Source organism: Molothrus ater, chromosome 6, assembly GCF_012460135.2.
Source record: "Molothrus ater isolate BHLD 08-10-18 breed brown headed cowbird chromosome 6, BPBGC_Mater_1.1, whole genome shotgun sequence".
Classification (NCBI taxonomy): Eukaryota; Metazoa; Chordata; class Aves; order Passeriformes; family Icteridae; genus Molothrus; species Molothrus ater.
Window position 1 is genome coordinate 56,891,223 of NC_050483.2, and position 16,299 is coordinate 56,907,521.

At 47.3% G+C, this 16,299-nt stretch overlaps 1 protein-coding gene across 1 annotated transcript in view; it reads right to left on the bottom strand.

The window, feature by feature from the left end:
- Positions 1 to 12,969, bottom strand: part of PRKCH (protein kinase C eta) — a 113,435-nt gene extending 100,466 nt beyond the window's left edge. The window contains exon 1 of the mRNA XM_036385078.1: positions 12,566 to 12,969. Coding sequence (XP_036240971.1) covers positions 12,566 to 12,925 — 360 coding nt within the window. The 5' untranslated portion in view covers positions 12,926 to 12,969. The remainder of the gene's footprint in view (positions 1 to 12,565) is intronic.
- Between the last annotated feature and the right edge of the window lie 3,330 nt (positions 12,970 to 16,299).

A 16,299-nucleotide genomic window follows, 5' to 3' on the forward strand; every position in this document is an offset into this window, starting at 1 on the left:
TTTCTGAGGTCACAAAATTTTTTCAGAGCAAACTTTCAGAAGCCAAACACAGGGACACCAAGGGCTACTTAAAACCTGCAAGCTCAGTTACTCTTTTCTCACCTAATGTTCGTGTCCAAAACAGGAACAGGAGCTTCAAAAATGTTGCTAAAATAAGAAGTGCATTGCTTAAAAACAATGAGTATGGCATATGCATTGCTGAGGCAATATCTTTGCACTAAGCTTATTTATATATAGAAATAACATCAGTGACCTCGTATTAATCACAGACACAGCTTTCTCCACGACAAAGGGAAATGACAAACTTGCAAGGACACACCAGAAACCTTCTGAGATCACATCCACATAAGCCAAAACATGTGACAACTTGAATGATCTTTTGCTCCTCAGAAGAAATCCACTCAGATCCTGCAATATTATTCTTGACTAAATCAGAATTATGCAATTCTAAAATGAATCAAGTGATGATTTTAGACATAGCTTCAGTTCTAAGCTCCTTCTCAGAATTTCTAAAGCTTTCAATTCTAAGAATTTTAACCAAGATAGTACTAACCAGAAAGAACATAACCAGCCAAAAGGGTTTCTCCTTGCTAGACACAGCACCAAGCAAGAACTAAAATGAAGGTGCATCGTGTCCTGTCTGTGCCACAGCACACAGGCAGCTCCACACCACAGCACCAACACCCTGCTCTCCTGCAGATGGGCAGCCACAGGCAGCAACTCTCACCCAAGACAGAGAGGAGAGCAACCACAGCTCCCAACACCCATCCAGAGGAGCACAGGTAACCTCAGAACAGGGCTTGGTACCGTGGTCATCAGAAACTGCTGGGGAAGCACAGGGTTGATGATAGTTCAAGCTGAAGGAGGGTAAATATTAGAGATTAGGAAGAAATTCTTCCCCCTACAAGGGTGTGAGGCACTGGCACAATTTGCTCAGAGAAGCTGCGGCTGGCCCATTTTTGGAAGTGCTCCAGACCAGGCTGGATGTGGCTTGGAGCAACCTGGTCTGGTGGAAGGTGTCCCTGCCATGGTCCCTTACAACCCAAACCATTCTGTGATTCTGTGAACTGATAAATCACTAACCAAGGCTTTTGGTAGATACAAAATACAGGGAAAAGCCATGCTGGCATCAAGCTTTGACCAAAAGCAGATTAAGGGCCCCAGCTGCCCCAAAATTCTGCTCCCGCCTCTTCTTCCGGCCGCCACCGCTCCCGTGCAGAGGCAGCACAAGGGACGGGCGCTTTCGCACGACTCCAAAACCACAGCCAACAGCCCCCCACACTGACTGGCCTGGCGCCTGGCTGATGGTTTCTTTAGCAAGCTCAGCTGTGAAATGGGGTAGGAGAGAAGCAGAGACTCAAGCAGGAAGCTCTCCACCACTCCTGCTGCACAGTGACTGCCCGTGGAGCAGAGGAGGGCAAAAACCCGCTGGGTGCCCTCCTGGATCTGCCCTGGACAAACTGCCAGAGCCCACAGGGCTGCTGAAAAAGTGCTCCATCACATTTAAACACAAAACTCATTCCTACACTGGAGGACTTCCTAAGTATTATATTAGCCCAGATGGAAAGGGTCATACTAGCACATGAACATGTTTTGTCTCCAAGGGGCTCAAAAACACTCTGGAGGATGTGCAGCATAGCCTGGATTTTTGATGCTTTATTCCTGATCCTCCAGAATCCAGGGGTCTGCCCTTCAGTTCAACACTGTCACTCCCAGAGGATGACAAGCCCTAAGGATGTGGACACAAGGAGTCCTGGCCTGCAGAGACAGCTCCTTAAGAGTGAACATGGGGAGGGATTCCACTGTGCTTTAGGTAGAGCTGGAGAAATCGGCCTCAACCTAAAGTGCAAACGTGCCAAAGAAACTTTTATCTATTCCTTTACCATTTACTTTGCCTACATCATACCCTTTTTGTCCCTCAAAGGGAAAGAATAAAGCCTCACTGTCTGGGTTCATGAGGACAGCTCTAGACTTTGCTCCTTTCTTGGACATGAGCATGAATTTTGAAGATCTAGGTTTTGATAAACCTTTCAGCAAGAGGAAAGCAGAACATGTTCCTTTCTAGAATGAAGGAAACGGGGTGAAAACATCATCCCTATTGGCAAGACAGGCTAGATGATACTCAAGCTAATTGTCTGAAAGCCTGGTAAAAATGAGTTACTATCATGAGGTATTGATAGGATTATTGTAACAGGGGCAGTTTCTGATAGGAAGATGACTTATCTTTTCCACCCAGTTCTGCTCCACTCTAAGCTGAGAAAAGCTTAGTTTCTTGCAGAGTAGCTACTAAATAACCATAGTTACATCCCATCACATTAAAGAAGGCTAAATAAACCAGCATTTCTTCTTGCCTGCCACATCAGGAGTCCCTTGCAGAAACAAGGGACAAACTTCTATAAAAGAAAACGTTGCAGGGTCATTTTCAACCATCTCCAGTAAACTGCCCTCCATACAAACCAGTCTGGTGAGCAGTTCCTGGGAAGTACCTAACGCTGGACTTTTCACAGAGTAAACAGGTAATGAAGTGATAAGCATAGGCCTCCATGTAGAAAACTGATTATCAGCAGCAATACTCCCACCAAGCCCTATTAGGAGATGGAAGCTCATCCTACACAAAGCTCTGCAACTTTTGTATTAGCAGTGTGTTCCAATGAGCAGCTTTGACAAGAAATCCCACCATGGATTTGGACTGCACAGGAACATTTCCTCACATGGTTATATCTTCCTCCAGGCTCATGAGCAAACTGCCTCAGAGAATAAATTTTCATTGAATACATTAATGTGAGATGCCTCAGTCTGTGAATGACCTAGATAATAAACTCATTGATGGAAGCCAGTTCCTTCCCCTTCCTCAGAGCACTATGGGCACTCACTGTGCCCAATAAATAATGTACAACCCAGCCATCATTATCAACTCGTGTTGCATGCAAGAAGGGGGAAGGAAACGTGTCCAGGTCTTCTCCCAGTTAGCCAGTGCAAAGCTGGCAGTGTAATTCCATGGAAGCCATGGGGAATCTGCTGATGTGAACCTCACAAACAACAGCAGAAGCAAACACCAGGCTCCTGTTCTGCTGGAATCTCACAGAAGACACAGGCAAAGTTTTAAAAAACAAGTGAGAAAGGAAGGAGGCAACTTTCACGTTGATGTTATTAAAAACTGATGCCAGAAAGAAGTGAGGTATGGAGAGCTTCATGTATGTGGCACTCTATATGTGAGGGAAGGATAACATGTAAAGCATGTAGAATTTAAAAGAATTGAAGGATATGAGATAGAAGAAAACATGCAGTAAATCAATCCCAAATTTCACTACTTGGAACTCTATTTCTCCTCTGCTCTTCAGCCCTGGAGAAAAGGCCAAGAAGCTATATGTCCTTGTTTACCAAGAAAGCAAATGCAGGACAAAGCAGGAATTCAAACAGGACAAGCTAGTCTTGCATTAGTCATTCCTGATTTAAACACCTTTGTTATTCTGAAGGAGCAAAGCCCAGAACTGAACACATTTAGCATGGCATGAGCACACTGACCAGTTTAGGTGGAGAGAATCCCTCTAGGAACTAAGTCACACATTGTGACAAGCCAGTTCCAATGCTATCAGAGACAGCATTGATTTGCAACTATTTTGTCAGATAAAAGCACTTTGGAGCACAGACATCCCATGCTGACTTTTACTGTCATAGTTAAACTGTCATCCTATTTCCCATCCCGACTGTGGACCCAGCCAGTTCCAGAGAGCTGCCACAACCCTAAATGATCCCTCTGACTGTGCACTTCTCCTTCTGACTCACACCCACAGCACCCAGCACCACTGGTCCTGCTTGAACCCACTACAGCATCTATAAGGCTGTGAAGGATGGCAAGCATTTTTCTATCCAAAAATGACAAAAGGATTCCCAAACTAAGGTTTAGGTTCCCTAAACCACTGCTATCATAGGAGGTTTAAGATACTAAATTTAGCAAGTGGAGATGTACATGAAGAATTTAATTTCCAATGGATGTCTTGCTTACACGACAGAGTAAAATTAAATGTTCTCATGAAAAAACATGCAAAAGACTGTGCTATGCTAAAATGCAGACTGAAGGAATTAAAAAAAAAGAAACAAGCAAAGGCAAAACAAAAACCACAGAGCAGACCAGAGTGTGAGAGAGAGCTAGAAAACAGAGGTGGTGTTAGAGAGGTGTGAGCTGCTTTTTCACACCAAATGAGACCAGCTGGCAAGTCAAAATCCTGTCTCTGAGAATGGTTAACATAGAATATATGAGAGAAAGGCAGGAAAAACACCACAGTGTCAGATATGGAGGTTCCAGCTCAAACCTCTCCTCAGCCCCTGGATGCACAGTATCAGACAATCTGTCACTGTGATTCTTACTATTAGATGTAAAGTCCTGGGACAGTAGAGACCCACAGCCTATTTCTCACATCCTGTCCTTTACTGCCTCATTTTCAGAGGTTACTGGGCTCTACTGATCTGTTAAGTGATTTCACACTGCAAATGATTGTACTCATCTTTTTTTAAACATACAGCAGACATGCAACACTCATACAGCAAATCACACATTTAGAAACGTGTCCTGCATGGATGCATTTTCCTCCTCTCCCCATTTTGACAGAAATATCTGTACTACAATAAAAAGTAAAAAAATAAAAATAAGAGAGAAATTCCACTAAGGCCTAAATAGTATTTGCATGGTTAAAAAAAAATAGATTATTTATTCTGTCTCCCATTTCACAAACTGAAGTCAGCTACCAAAGCTGCCCAGCTTGTGTTTCTGCACCAATACTTCATCTCCTGCCTGTTCCACAGAAAGGAGATCCCACCTGGAAGGAGTCTGGAGAGCTGCCACTGTATCACTGATACAAATACAACCAACTCACTCACAAAACTCAAAACTTACGAAACTGGGCAGGTGAACACCAAGAAAAACCCTTTATGTAATGCCATCTAACAGATTCATACCTCCCTCCCTCCTTCTTCCCCTGCCAACATTTTTTTTGGACTGGCAAAGCTCCTGGGTAAGCACAGTCTCAGCAGCTGGGCTTCAGTTTTGTGTGAGCTGTGCTGACCCAAAGGGCAGCTCCACACCACATGATGGAGCACAGAAATTCCCATCCAGAGCCACGGAGGTCCAGCCAGCAAGTGAAAATCTTATCCCAGACCTGACTTCCCAAAAGCCCTGTGGCTTTGCAGCCCAGGACAGCATCTTCCCCAGGATGGGCTTAATTGCTTTGCAATGTGGCACTCAGAGGAGCCAGCCCAGGGTGTGACATCCATTTGTCACACAGGTCACAGGCACCTCATCGCTGTCTTGAGGGCTGCATCTCTCCATCAGCACACAGAGCACCGGTGGGCTGGAGAGCACGAGGCTTTCTGGAGATGCAGTGGGTCTCACAAGGAAGACCAGCCAAAAAGAACCCTGGCAGTTACCAGAACAACTCTTCTGCCTGCAGCCTGCCCCACACTGGAGGAGCCCAAGGACAGAGCAGCGCAGGGAGCGGGGCCATCAGCCAGTCAGACTGCTCCGGCAGCCTGAGGGATAGATCTGGGCATTGATTACATGGTCTAGCACAACAAGGGCACAAAAGGTCCTGCAGGGGCAGTGAAAAAGCAATTTTTTCCATCACCTTGGGCCCAGCACAGACACTGAGTATCAAGAGCACAGGAGCTGCTGAGGGAGATGCTTGTTCCCACGCAGCATTGCTCAAACATGACAAAAGCTGGCTCACATCTGCTCGTGGTGCTGGCTCCTAAATTAAAGCAGGATGGTTTCCTCAGCAATTGACCTCCCTAAGTGATGAGAACATCTCATGATATCAAAGCATACAAAAATATCATTGGCATTGCAGAAATACAGCTGTTTGTCTGGTTTACACTAAGTGGCTTAGCAATGTTAATGGGATGCTTCTGGATGCTCTTTGTTCCAGATACACATTTATCTTTGATATCATTATTATAAAGCAGGGCTTTCCCTCACAAGCAGCCAGCAGAAAGGCAGGGCTTGGGAGAGGAACAGCCACGTGGTGATCTCCACCAGGACACGGCACCAGGTTAGTTATCCACAACTCCAGCCCGGGTCCAGCACGGCCCTACAAATAGCACAGGTGTGGAGCAAGCAATCAGAGCAAAGATTGCTCATTGTCTCCAGAAGAAATTAAATTTGCAGCATGGTCTGACATGTCTTAACTGCATGCTTAAATAGGATGAAATCTGGAGGCAAGAAGGTGCAATGGCTGATCCAGAAACCTTATAAAAGCTGCCAGTAACTCATTTCATGTGGCAACTCTGCTGTTCATCTTTTTCTCCATGGTTACACACAAGGCCCCCAATTTCCTGGCTGTATTAGCAAAGCACAATAGCTAAAGCCTAAAACATCAAAGGAGCCTTGATAGTTTGTGAAGAAAGGGTGGGAGTCTTATTCACTTCAGTAAGGGATATGTTTCTCATATTGAATTACCCTGTAAATCAGTAGACTTTCTAATGGCATTTCAATAGCTCAAATGGTCCCCTTGACGATCCATTCTGCAGAGTTTATTGCCTATAAGCTCAAAATGGCCAGAAACCAAATCATTACTCAGAAAATACTCCAAACAAAAAGCCTCTGACAGTCTGGGTGAAATGTGCTTTACTAAAAGACCTGTGGAAAAAGCTAAATATAAACCACCAACAGGGTGAGGTGGGGCCAGCAGGGTGCAGGGCTGGGGACGGAGCTCACTGGTGCTGCGGTCTCCCTGCTGCCCCCTCCTCCTCCTCACAGCCTCTCTGCAAAAAGCACCCCCAGGGCTGCGGGTGCAGGTCTGCAAACACCTTCTCATGAGCTTCTAACATGACCAAAGGCAATGTGGGCATCAGCCCCTGGCTGCCTCTTCTCCCTCCAACCAGGGCTTTCAACTGGTTCAGCAGCAACACCATCAGCAGGAATGTAAAGGTACCCCTGGCATCAAAGTCAGCCCCCCACTCCAGCCAACCACATCAACAAGGGCTTGATGGAACCACAGAACAGAAGGGACCTTAAAGACCAACTCATTCCACACCATGCATGTGTGCACCACATCTGCCACATGCACCTTCCACCAGACCAGGTTGCTCCAAGCCAAATCCAGCCTGGTCTTGAACTCTGCCCAGGATGGGGCATCCACAGCTTCTCTGGGCAACCTCTGCCACCCTCATTGTAAAAAAACTTCTTCCTTACATCCAATCTAAATCTCTCCTCTGTCAGTTTAAAGCCATTGTTCTTTTGCTGTCTCTCCATGCCTTTGTCAAAAATCCTTCCCGGCTCTATTTTAGCCCCTTTAGGCACTGGAAGGTGCTGTAAGGCTTCCCTTTCGCCTTCTCCAAGCTGAAAAACACCAACTCTCTCAGCCTGTCCTCACAGCAGAGCTGCTCCAGCCCTTTGAGCATCTTCATGGCCTCCTCTGGACTCCCTCCAAAAAGTCCATGTTCCTCTTTTATTGGGGCTCCCAGGGATGGATCCAGTACTCCAGCACATCATTCCAGTCACCTCGAGGTGACTGCCACTGCTCTTGGTGGCAGGAGTACCCAAAGGGTGCCCATCACCCATGGGACCATTTCCCTCCAGGTCACTGCAGCACCTGATTGCCTGGACTCTGTCCTGCCTTGTCCTACACTCCTGGAATTCTGGCTCTGCCCCAGACACAGAATTCCTCCCCCCCCCCCCCCCCTCAGCCACAGCCACCAAAGAATGCAGTGACAGCATCTTTGAAGGGGACAGGAACACTGTCACTTCACTGCCCCCCAGAAAACCTTGATAGCCAAACCCACATCTTGCTGCACTCAGTTCAAAGCCAGGACATGATCTCCAGTCCCACACCCCCCTAACTGGCCCCAACCACTGGAAACTGGCTCTTCTCATGCTTGGGTCAAATCTTCACACTCTCAAGCACAGTCTCCATGTTCTCCAAGGATTCTCACAGCTGCCAGCCAGGCCTTTTATTGGGGAGGAGCAAGAAACAGGACTCCAAATAGCTCCACTTCTGATGCTGAAACAGGGCAGGACATGTGCAGCTCTTTGTGACAGTCAGCTGTCTCATCTGCCTCCATCAGAACAACTGTTTTTAGCATCACACCCCCACGGACTATTAAACACCTGACAAATAGCAACAATTTTTCCCTTAGTTATCACAGCCTTTGTTTTAGGCTGCAGGGCACTCTCAGGTAGCTGTGGTGCATAGGTCGCTCTTGGCATTTTGAGGGGATCTGTTCATAGGGTCAAAGGACAAATTTATGCTAAAGCAAAGAAAGAAAAGCTGAAATTCCAGTAGCTTTCAGACCTACCTTACCTTCTGCAGTGGGTGTTTCTCTCCACGAGTCCTATTCAACACAGTAACTGCATATCAGCAATAACAATTACAGAAACAAGGCTTCCAAAAAGTTAGGGAAGGAGCTCATTTTACTCAAGCCTAATTAATATGCAGTGTGACCTTCACACAGATCAGAGATCTTCACTTTGTACATCACTGTCACATGCCTGGAAACAGAAGTCAAATGGACTTCACCCCAGCCTGCTCCTGCCCTGTGGATGGAGACACCACTTATTCCACCTCTACAAGCTTAATTTATCTCTGCAATTGGACAGACACAAAATACTGCACCACAAAATCCTCTGTCAAGAGCTATAAAGTATTTTGGCCTCCTGAAGCAACTTTTGCCCACCTGAAGAACTTTGCAGTCAAGCAGGAGCCAAAAGAAGCAGCAAACATTATATTTGACCTGCAGCACCCTGCCTCTCTCTCATGGCCATGATGCTCTGGAGAGAAGGTGACTTATCTTTTAACTCTTGAACTTCACATTCAAAAAATACAATTGTATGTAAACATGGGTAAAACACAATTATTTCTGCCTTAAGAAAAAAAAAAAAAGGGAAGGACAGAGCTGAAGTGAAGGAACTCACAAGAATTGCCTTAATCTCTTCCTGCACACGAGCAACAAATTCATCGGGAAGTTGTGACTGGCTCACTAATCTTATAGCCCATCTGTTATGTGATTTCCTTCTGTGTACTCTCATGATTTGCTACTTCAAAGTTTAAATGTCTATTCCTTGTTAAAGTCTTACAAATTATGGCATCTCTGCCCAGGGACTAATAATTTTTACAATTGTGAATAAATAATTCCCTCGTAACAATGCTATTCAGTATCTGTAAAGAGTCTTTCCCCAAGGTTAAAAATCACTTCAGCTACTACATAAAACTCAGGTATTGTAAACATCTCCCATTTCAGCTACACTGAGTGCTCCATTTGTTTCACTGATATATGACAGCATCCTATACTGCACTCAGAGACAGTCAAAGAGGAGATAATACCTTTCAAAGGTGCATATGTGAAGTAAAAAGATTCTAGCAGAGGCTAGTGCAAAATTAAATGCTTTCAAGAGGCAAGTTTCAACCCCAATGTAAATCCCAGCAAACAGCTCCAGAGAGCAGGCAGCTCAGCTCCCTCCCTGCACCTGGTCATGCACACCTGGGTAAAATGCAACCATTCAGGTTTGCACAACCTCACACCCACACAGGCAATGCCTACCAGAGCCAGAACATGGCACTGGGGAGATGGTGCTCAGCTGTGGCTGCCACACAGCACGCTGAAAGCACAATGGCATTTAATTGGCAATGTTGGTAAAATCTACTTTGCTGAAACCTGACAAGTTAATATAAGAAAGGAGAAACAGCAAGAAGGATCTTGAAGCTAATAAGCTCTTGCAAATTTGATCTGTGGAAAATTAGTCAAATGTGTGTAACAACAAACTCACAAATTAGAAGATATCCGGACCATGCTAATGTGTTTACTAGAAAGACTTTGGAAAACAGCCCAAATGGTTGGAAGGAAAAGGGTCCGTTTTGAAGTCTCTGAAACATGAATTTTAAAGCAAACCATGAACAGAGAACACTGCCCCAGCACCCAGTGGGATGACTCAGGTGTATAAGCATTACTGATGAGACAGCTCATGTCCATACACTTACTCATCTGCATAAGTGTTCAGGTCATAATTGCAGTGATGTACCTGCAAGTCATCTGGGAAGCACCAACTCTTACACACCAACTGCTCCTCCTTGCCTCTCGCTGAAACTTCCAACAGTTCTCACAAAAGGTGCTGACCAATGTTACAACTAATCACTTTTTTCTTTTTTTTTTTTTTCCCAGCAGGAGAAAATCCATGTTTATAAACAGAGCAGCATGAGCCTGAGAGCTGACAGCAGCCAACTGCCCTGTTTGCCTGTTATTAATCACTTGGATTTTACCAAAATACTGTTTTACCTGTCTCTGAAAAGTGAACATAAAAGTTCTATTTCAAATCAAAATGAAAAATTGTGCACAGCCAAGTAAGCAGAAGCCAGGTCAAACTTGGGAAGATTCATCAATTTTCCTCTCACCCGATTCACTCCTTAGTTGCCTACCTGTGCTTTTATTTTGGGGATGAAAAAAGGACAGAAATGAAAGATTTTGGAGTGGAGGTGATTCAAATAATGTACATTTCCTTGTGGTGTTTTGCATTGTGCCAGCAGCTCGTAGACCTTGGGTTAGTACAAACCAGCATTTCCTCTCCTTCTGATTACACAAACTCCCGTGACAGCCTTGCTGGATTTATCAAGACATATTAAATTATCAGGGCAAGATGCTGTTCCCTGTCATCATGTGATCCAGGCTGCACGCTATGCGAGATGCTAACAAAGCAAATCAGAAGGGAGGGGAGAGAGAAAGGCAACAGAAGGCACACATTTGCTCATTCCCCTCTAAATCCACCCCAGCTGTAAGTTTCAGACATTCATTTAAAGGGAGAGCAGCAGCTCTTAACCTCTGTCTACATGCCCAGATATAAAACCAGTTTACATCAATCTAGTTAAAAGAATTCACTGATTTCCCACCCCATTGCACCCATCAGCTCACAGGTACAGGAGTTCATAAAACACATGGCTATCCTGCAAGGATTAGAAACTTTTCCCTCACCTCAGATGAACATTTCAGGCCACAGTCTGCATCTGCCCTAAAAATCAGCACTGCAGGATGGACTAAATGAAAGAAATGTACGTGCATCCACACCAGCAGCAGTATTATGACAGGTATTTTAGTAATGTAAATAAGGCCACCCCCTTTGCAGCAGAGCAGCACATGTCACCCCACATGTCACCAGCTCCAGTGTGACCAGGACTCCAGCCTCCTTATAGGACTGGGCCTCTCTCAATAGCAAACATCCCCAGCAACTCAAAAATCAAGAAAACCCTCAAAAACACATAGCTCTATCCCAAGCTCACTCCTCTGCCTTGCCCATGGGGGTCTGTTCTGTATTTGAACCTGGCCTAGCACGAATCCCAGGAGCTGAGCAGATACTTTCCAGGGGCACAGGTAGCCTGGGAAGCTGAGCATGCATCCACCAGGCAAAGCTCATGCCCTCAGCTCAGGCTGGGCTGTCAGGAGCAGCACCTCAGCTAAGCCACTGGAGAATTGCTGGGACCTTTCTGTCTGACCCAAAAACTGCATCAGGGACCGTCTGAGAGAGAACACCTCCAGTGCACAAACCTCACACCTATCCACAAGGTATCTAACTAAATGGCCCCAATATACATGAATTAATCATTGTCTGTTATCACTCCAAAGGTGCAGCATCACACCTCAGACACAGAGAGCAGAAAGTCCCAGCATTCTCCCCAGTGATAGGATCAAGATGTTTATCTGTTCTCTACACTGTCAGCCTCAACATCTGGTTTTATTGTGGTGGTTATCTGACCACACATCCTGAACTCCTCAGCCTCAAAAAGTTTATACCCATCACAGCCTTGAACATTCTCAGCTCTTCTGCACCTTCTCTACTCAGAATAAATGCCTTTTTTTATTAAACTAACTCTTACCAGCAAACTGTCTGGATCAATGCAGTAACCTCATCCTCCTTTACAAGACTGGAAGCAAAGGTACAGCCTTAGAGACTGTACTGTTTCTGTCACCATCAGAACTAATCCATAAATGAGGTTCTCTGGGCTGCATACAAGTGACATTTACCTGAAAATAACCTAGAATTAGCTCAGAGTGAAACTGCACTGACCCAGAGCAGCAGTGTACATAACAGACACAAGACTAGTCCTGCCATTCTGCTAAGAAGTCAAAGAAATCCGCATGCACACATCAAACTATTGTGCAAGCATGTGTAGAGCTGGGCAGAAATACATCCAAGCCAGGTATCCAAGTCTCCAAGTGCGCCTCTGTGTGCTGAGCAAAAGGAGGGAGGAACACCTTTGTGTAATTTGCTGGTGTCGTTTACAAGTTACGTATTACAGGTCTTGTCTCTGTTCATTTACAAACATGAGGAGAGACTTCACAGGGGAGACTACAGCGTCCTCACCCTCAAGCCACAACAGCTGAGGGTCCTCAGGGTCCCCGAGGAACAGCAAATGTGAAGCAGAGGGACACAAAGAGATGCGCGAAGGAACACACCTGTGTACCTGCAGACACACACCGGGCTGCGTGTCTGCGGCACAGGCATGCAAGGACAAGCCCCGGCTCCGCGAGTGCCCTCCATCCATGCCCAGAGGAGCCCTCCCGGCTTCTCCTCCGGACAGGTACTCACCCAGCCCTCGAAGGTGTCGCTGGGGGCGGCGGAGCGCAGCAGGTCCTGGAAGTGCAAGGTGCAGTTGGCCACGAAGTCATCGTAGCCGATGGGGGTGTCGTGGAAGACGGAGAGCTCGATCTGATGGCCGTCGGTGACCGTGGCCGAGAACTCCTCGTTGTAGGTGGGTTTGTTGGTCTTCTGCTTGGTGCTGGTCTGCCCCACGCGCACCTGGTCCACGCTGACGGTGACATAGGGATCCAGGAGCTGGTATCCCTTGCGGAAGAGCGAGTGCCGGAGGGACCAGCGGGTGGGCTGCAGCCCCACCGCCTCCCCGATCCGCACCTTCAGGTACCCGCTGAACTTCATGGCTCCGGACATGGCCGCGCCCCCGGGGCGCCCGGGAGCCGGGAGGAGAGCCAGAGCCCGCTCCCGCCGGGCGAGGCACCAGCCTCTCCTGCCGGCCCGGCCCGCCGCAGCCCCGCCGCGCCTCCTCAGGGGGCCGGGCGGCGGCACCGCGCCCGCCCCCGGGCCCTGCCTCTGCCGGGGCTCCGGAACCGCCCCGCCCGCCCCCGCCGCCCGGCCCGGGCTGCTCCTGCCGCGGGGGAGCGGCGCGATCCGGCTCGGGGACACCTGGGCGTGGGGCGGCGGCGGGCGGGGAGGAGCCGCGGGGCCGCGCCGTGAGGGCGGAGACGGGCGGGGAGCCCGGCCCGCTGCTGCTGCCGCCCAGGTACGGCCCGCAGCGAGGAGCAGCCCCTGCCCTGCCTCGAGAGAGGACACAGCCCCTGCGGCGAGCTCCGGGACACCCCCGAGGGGCTCCGAGCCTCCGGTGCTCCCCGTTCAGCCCCTCCCGGGAAGGGCTGGGGCTGCGCCCGCCGCTCGGACCGGCGGCCCGGACGGGAGCGACGCGGAGCCGGAGCAGCAGCAGCGCTGCCCCCGCACCTCGCCCCGGGCAGCGGCGCCTCCTCGCCTCGCTCCGCCGGGAGAACGTGCGCGGAGAACACCAGGATGTGTTCGGGGGTTAATTGCGGCTGATTAACGTGCCTGGCACTCGGCGTGCAGGCTTGGTTCTAGGGTGGATTGTCTTCGGGGGTTTGATCGCACTTAATAAAGTCGGAATTTAATTAGTTGTAATTGCTTTGCAGATTTCACAGCAAAGCGGTGTGAGCTGGGTAGGGAACAATGAAATCCTGCCTTCCCGGTGGCATTGTTCAGCCGGCATCATCTGAATGAGGTTGCACTCCCTAAGATGCGGTCCTCTGAGTGACCCCACCGCAGCTGGATGGTGCCAAGACTGGCTGACAGCTGGTAGCCTTTTTTTAATGTATTTCTTTCTTTTTTTATTTTCTTTTCTTTTCCAGACCACTCCTCTCACCTCAGCTCTGCCATCTTTCACATTCCCTAGCAGACCGTCTCTGTTTTCTGCCATCCCCTTTCCTCGCTTGCCCCCTTCTCCACGTTGTTTTCTTCTTCTAGAAGTCCAAGTTTCACAGGAGCACCGAGCCAAGGCTCCTTCCAAGCCTCAGAGAAAGCAGGTTGTCTCTGATTGCCTCCTCTGGAGAGAGCAGGTGGAACAGGTTCAGTAATGTGATCACTCCTCACATGGAAGCAACTGTTCTGCCAGAAAAACTTGTAGACTCTTAAATCACACTTCTGACAGGTCTCCTTTCAAGGCTTTTAAGTTCCTTGCTCTGTCACTATTAACTGGAGAAGACAAGTGTTTAAAATTTTTTTGAGCTTGGTTAGGACAGCTCATCCTGAGGAGGAATACAGGCTTAGTTTTAGAAATTGCCACCCCAGGTTCTGCAATTTTGTTTCCAGGAGTGACCAGCTCCAGATCTTTTAACATGGAGTACTCTCTTCTCATAAAAGACTTGTAGACTTGGGATTTTTCTGTTGATGTTCCTTCTGAAATGCATTTTAGCATTAGCTGTGATCATTCTAGGTAATTTTATTTTCCCTGGTTTTAAACTTTATACCTTCTTGGATTCCAGTATCCCACAGCATTGAGCTGGTCAGAAATAAAGATTTCCTTTTATCAGCTGTGCATCAGCTATTGCTTTCATGTCTGGATTCACCACTTCCTTATGACACCATAAAATAAAAACATCCCCTGTTTACCTTTTCAAGAGGATCAGTATCTGTCATTTTGTACTTTCACCACTTCTGATTTTCTGAGTTATGAGGTATCCCTTGAAGCCAGGGCAGAATCCACGCTGACCATCATGGGAAACCTGGAGGTCTTAGAAAACTTCACCAGGACTCACTCAGGGCTGCACACAAGGTTTAAAGACAGCCTAAACTTTAAAGCACCCAGCATGGGTACCCAAAGGATAAGGCTGAAGGCCTTAGAAAGGCTGGAGCACTCACTGTCTAAATTCCAAATCATCAAATATAGATTTTACTTTGCTTAGAGCCCTTTCAAAGGGCTCAGTGCAATAGCAGTGAAGAATGTTAGGCACTAAGAGTCTAACTTAAGAGATAAACATGAATTACAATCACAGACTGCCATAGTACTGTCAAAATTTCCCTTTACCTTTTCCTCAGTTTCCTGAGCAGGCAGAGATGAAAGTCATCCCAAGCATTACTTGTTAGAAGTAATGGCTGGCTCACATATTTACTGTCAGAAACAGGGAGAAGACAAAAATCTGATGGTTAAAGGCTCATTTCCTCTGCTTAATCACACAAGGTGAAGTACTTTGCCATGCTGGAGCTTCATCCATAATAGTAATGAGGACTTAAAGAACATTTTCTATACAGTGGTTCATTAGAATCTCATGTAATCATGTGATTCCTCTACCCAGACTTCAAATAAACCTAGCAAGTACTGAAAAACTCATGGAAAAAAGCAGGTGAGCCACAGTTTTAAATATTTCTGGTGAACAGCAGTGCAAGCCAGTTTTCTGCTGCAGGAAAAAATCAATCCTGTGGACTCATATGATGTGAATCTAATTAATTTTGTTTATCCACTCAAACCAGTCTGGAACAGATCATCTTGAACAGCATCTGAACACACCCCTATTCTGAACTCCCAGCCAAAGCCCAAATGTCCTGTTCTCAAAGAGAACTGAGCAGTGACATGAAGTCAGAACCTACCCTGCCTACTCTCCAGACATCCATGCAGTGGAAAAACATCCCCAGTTAGGTATTTTCTTCCAAGAATCAAAACATCCCTGCACACCATGACCTTGCAAGGCTGAACGCAGCTGCACCATCTGGTGATGGCTGCATTGATCCTCCTTGCACAGCTCTGGGGGCCAGCCAGGTCTGCAGGAGTGTGGATTCTCTTCCTTTCCTCAGCAGGACCTTGGAGATCAGGCTCCAGGCGTGGCAGGGTGATTCATTCTGTGCCCTCCAGTGCTCAGGGAGGCTGAGCTCTTCCCAGTGCTTCCTGCCAAGCTGGATTGTCCCCTGAGCAGTCAGCCTGTGGCACAGAGCTGTTCAAGGAACCCACTGACAGGATCTCCTGATGTGCCTGAGCAGCAGAGTGGTGGGAGACATGCAGTGGCAGCAAATAGAAAATAAAGCAGAAAGGCTGTGCAATCTGAATTATGGGTAAATTACAGGATAAACAAGTCAGAGCACAGGCAATCTTACTAACCTGGCACTCTTGGAGAAGGTTTTAGTGTAGTAGTGGAAAACCCCCTGGAAATAAAACAGCTTAGAGCTCACCAGCAATCAAAAAGACAAGTAGACTGTTGGTAATTGTTTGAAACAACTGACAGAAATGCCAAAACTGTCACTCAGGCTCTGTA